The 4,442-nt window shown below is 33.8% G+C and overlaps 1 protein-coding gene across 1 annotated transcript; it reads right to left on the reverse strand.

Moving 5' to 3' along the window:
• Positions 1-652: 652 nt before the first annotated feature.
• On the reverse strand, positions 653-2,617 carry LOC115957349 (1-aminocyclopropane-1-carboxylate oxidase 1). The gene is made up of 4 exons (XM_031075570.1): positions 2,370-2,617; positions 2,035-2,261; positions 1,311-1,644; positions 653-1,113 (listed from the first exon to the last, which is right to left on the reverse strand). The coding sequence occupies exons 1-4, from the start codon at positions 2,472-2,474 to the stop codon at positions 820-822; spliced, it is 960 nt and encodes a 319-aa protein (XP_030931430.1). The 5' UTR covers positions 2,475-2,617; the 3' UTR covers positions 653-819.
• Positions 2,618-4,442: the final 1,825 nt, after the last annotated feature.

Here is a 4,442-nt window from a genome sequence, read left to right on the forward strand (position 1 = left end):
GGAAAAAAAGTGTTTTTGCTTATTTGGTATGTTAAAGAAAGAGAAAGAGAAAGTAATAAATAAGTTATAAAAGGACACAATAGTAATTTGACTAATTTTGGAAAAACAGGCAAGTAATGCATTTATACCTCTATTTTCTATCCAATTGTGTTACCAAACACTCTACATCTAATTATATCTCATATTTAATTGCAATTACGCCTCATACACCACCAACAGTTAAGGGGCCATTTAGTAGCAGTGTTTAAATATTATTGTTTAGTTTTCAGTATTGTAGAAATACGTATTTGAATATTATAAAAATACATGTCAAAAGTATTATTGTTGTTTAAACATTGAAAACTGTTGTTTAAACAATAATGTCAAACAACCCCTAATTCTCTTGAGTAACACACTAAAAACAGTGAATTTGAAATACAAAACACCTAACATTGACTTCCATAGAGAAGTGAACTACAATTTAGTTTGTTTCTGAAGGGAATCATCAAATTCTTTTTGTCGTGATCCATCCATCACCACATGAGAGAGAGAGAGAGAGAGAGAGAGAGAGAGAGAGTAACAAACAATAAAACATCATTCTCATTAAATAATATTAGGTGGTGGTAATTTCGGTTGCTTTCTACAAATAACAAATAGAGACCCTCCCAAGAAATTGGCTTTTTAAAGAGCTCATAAAATGTATAAATTATATAGTATCTACTTAAAGCTTGTAGGAGTGTCACACGGCCTTAGCCTTAACACTTAACAGACAACACACTTTATTATTCTAGTAATTTTTTTTTTTTTTGGACAATTTAGTCTTGTAATTAAAATGTGGTATTAAGCTGTTGCAATTGGACCCACATTAACATTAGATTCTATGGCTTTCATGGCTTCAAATCTGGGCTCCTTGGCCTGGAACTTGAGGCCAGCATACAACTTCATGTAGTCTTCAAACACAAATTTTGGGTACAAATTGTTGTTCTCATCTGCCTCTTTCTCCACCAGTGTTGGTGCTGGATATATAACAGCATCACCCCCAGGGTTGTAGAATGAAGCTATTGACATTCTGTTTCCATTTGTTTGGGCTATCACTCTGTGCATCACACTCTTGTACTTCCCATTGGTGATGACCTATATTTATATTTATATACATATAGCATCATATATAGTCGTTAGATATATCTCCAAAATTTTGTCGATAGATGATAAAGAATTTTAAACTGAATTCTCTCTTATTTTTATTTTTAGATGCAAGACATGTAATATATATATATATATATATATATATATATATATATATATATATAGATAGATAGATTAGAGTATACCTCAATTTGGTCACCAAGGTTAATAACAATGGAGTGGCGCATAGGGGGCACGTCTATCCACTGATCATCTTTGAGTAGCTGGAGACCACTGACCTTGTCATCCTGGAAGAGTAGGATGATCCCACCAGCATCTGTGTGGGCACGAAGACCCTTTATAAGGTCTGGCTTTGGACACGGAGGGTAGTTGCTAACCTTGGTGCCAAAATTTGGACCCTTTGATCCATGGAATGCCTTTTTCAGGTAACCTTTCTCTAGTCCAAGATTCTCACATAACAGGTCTAGGAGTTCCTCTGCTAATTTTTCCAACTTTAATGCAAATTCCTTCATCACCTTCCTGTTGTAATTATAATTAATTATGAGATAGAGAGCCTTTTGTGTAAAAAAAAAAAAAGAAAAAAGGATGCCTTTTATTTAAATTGGGAGTTTGTTTTAAAAGTACTTCTAGTATCATTCGGAATATTCTGAAGGAAATAATAAAAATTAATCATATAGTAGCATAAACCGTTGGGAGTACAAAATGTAGCTAGCTAGCTAGCTAGTACTTATATGGGACCATTATCTCAACAATATGTTTATTGGGGAACAAATGACACAGATTAAAATTTTGGTACTAAAAATAGTAAATGAAGCCACTAGACTAGTCTATATAAATATATATGTGTGTGCTACAGTAAGTAATAAGTATATATGGTTGATGTACAAAAAGCATGCTTAAGTGAATTACCTGTATTCATCTTGGAGATCTGGGATCTCAGATATATTGGATTGAGGAAGATGGCGCAAAAAGAAGGTGCTCTCCCAATCCAAGTCATTGACCTCAGTCTGAACACCCTCGAGACCTTTGGTTGCCACAAGTTCCTTGAACCTTTGCTCCATACACTTCTGGTAGTGCTCCTTTGTCATCCTCTCCACGGTGTCCATTAGTTCATGGGATATGCCATGATTTATTAACTACAATTTTGAGACAAAGAAACGCACAAAATTGTTTGACCCATATATTGGAAACAATGTGAACAACATAAATAATGGTACAACTTAGGTTCAAGATATGGTATCTACCTCGAAGAAGCCCCAGTTTTCACAGGCATCTTTGATTATCTCCATGGTTGCTCCTCTCTCCTCACCATTTAGTTTCTCCAAGTTGATCACTGGGAAGTTCTCCATCTCTCTCTCTCTCTCTCTTTGTGAAGGAAGCAATGAAGCAAAGCTAAAAGCTGTGTAGGAAGCAAAGAAGCAAAGCTAAAAGCTGTGTGTGTTTGGAATTGGATGGTGTAGTGCCAGTTGGGTGGTCTGCTATTTATAGAGGTTAAAGGAACAACTGTGAAGTGGAGGGCTGGTTTGTTTGTGTTTTCATATTAAAAAGGTGACTAAAATAATAATAATAAAATGGGTTAAAAAAAACAAGAGTCAAAGACAGATAGTTAGTGGAAATTAGAGCCTTGCCTTGTTGAATCTGTCTCTACTCTTTGGTCCTTTGTCTTTCCTATGCCAGAAATTACAATGTCACTGCGGTGGACAAGTGACACTATTTATTATTCCACTAAAAAATTCTCATATATTTAAAAATGCTGAGTTAAAAAAAAAATTTAAATAAAAATTGATGACTAATTCAATAATTTTAAACAAGTGAGAATCTTTTAGCAGAACAGTAGACAAGTGACGTGATCCACCAGAGAACTGTATAATTTTTTCTCCTATATTGTGGGGTTGGATCCAACTTGGTGAAAAATTATACAGTTCTCATGATGAATCATTTCACTTGTTCACCATTCTATTAAAAGATTCTAACTTGTTTAAAATTACTGAGTCGGTAATTAATTTTTAATTTAAATTTTTTTTACTCAACAATTTTAAACAGTTGTAAATCTCTTAATAGAAAGAAAGGTGGATCAAGTCACTTGTTCACCATGATTATCTTATCTTTTCTCCAACTTGGTGGCTGATTCCTTTGTAAATTTGACCAATGACTGGGAAAGGATGACCAATGACCACAAGAACTTTCTAGTATTGTTTATTCAAATTTTTATGCGTTTGATTTTTGAGAGTGATATTTGGAAAGGTACCCAGCTCCTGCACCTCTAGACACTAGAATATGCTATGTATTGAGGTTGTAGCTCCTCCACGTCAAGAATTATTGGGCGTTGTTTTAATTAGATACAATGACAAGTTATACATCCCCATGTGCCTTTGTACAGTGACCTTTTTCTTTTTTCTTTTTTTCGGTGAATACAGTGACCTTTTTCACACTTTTGTCTTTATTTCAAAAAATTAGAGGTCCACTGGTCCAGAACAGAACCAGACCATATATATATCTCCATGATTTCCCATACTACTAAATTGTACATGCATGTTAAGTTTTGATTAAACTTTACTGTGCGCTTTTATATGTAAGCCACCTTACAACCTTACCCAAAAATATATAATTAAAAAAAAAAAAAAAAGCCACCTTACAGTTAATTTTGGGTGTGATTTTGATATTATATAATACTAGATGGATTTGATTGGTCTATTTTAAAGCTCACTAATCAAGCCGATAAAAGTTTTTATCTTTAATTTGCATTTTTGATGTCGGCAAAGTCTAGTTTGGTTCATAATCTAGGAGTAGGACTATAAATCCCATGTTTACATTGGAAATGGAAAATCTTCAACTTCGAATGCAAATTATAGTTGGTATTCTCCATTAGACTGTTACCTATAACTTATAGGTGTTGTCACAGATACAAATTATAGTTGTTCTGTCAATTGATTAGTCAAAATATACGTGTGCGTGACACCGACATGGTTACTATGAGTTTATTTGGCACGAGGATGGGGGGGCTTCCACGCATTTTGCATTTGAATTGTGTTTCTTTATTCTTAAGCCTAATCTTATACCAGAATTATCATATTTTTAGTCACTTCAATTAAGCTAAAGGGTCAAACTCGTGTGCTTTTATTTTTTCTTTTTTTAAATTGTAATAATTCTTGATCTAGTTGATTGGACACATTGTCTGTCGTTGTTTAAGTTGCAACTATGATATCACAAAATACTTCGTTAAGCTAAATTAATTTCAAGAGCTTTTGTGGTGGATGGGATGGCCTTGTTAATTGCGACGAAGTTTGCAATCAATCCGCCTTTGTATAATTGTATAT

Source organism: Quercus lobata, chromosome 8 (genome assembly GCF_001633185.2).
Source record: "Quercus lobata isolate SW786 chromosome 8, ValleyOak3.0 Primary Assembly, whole genome shotgun sequence".
Lineage (NCBI taxonomy): Eukaryota > Viridiplantae > Streptophyta > Magnoliopsida > Fagales > Fagaceae > Quercus > Quercus lobata.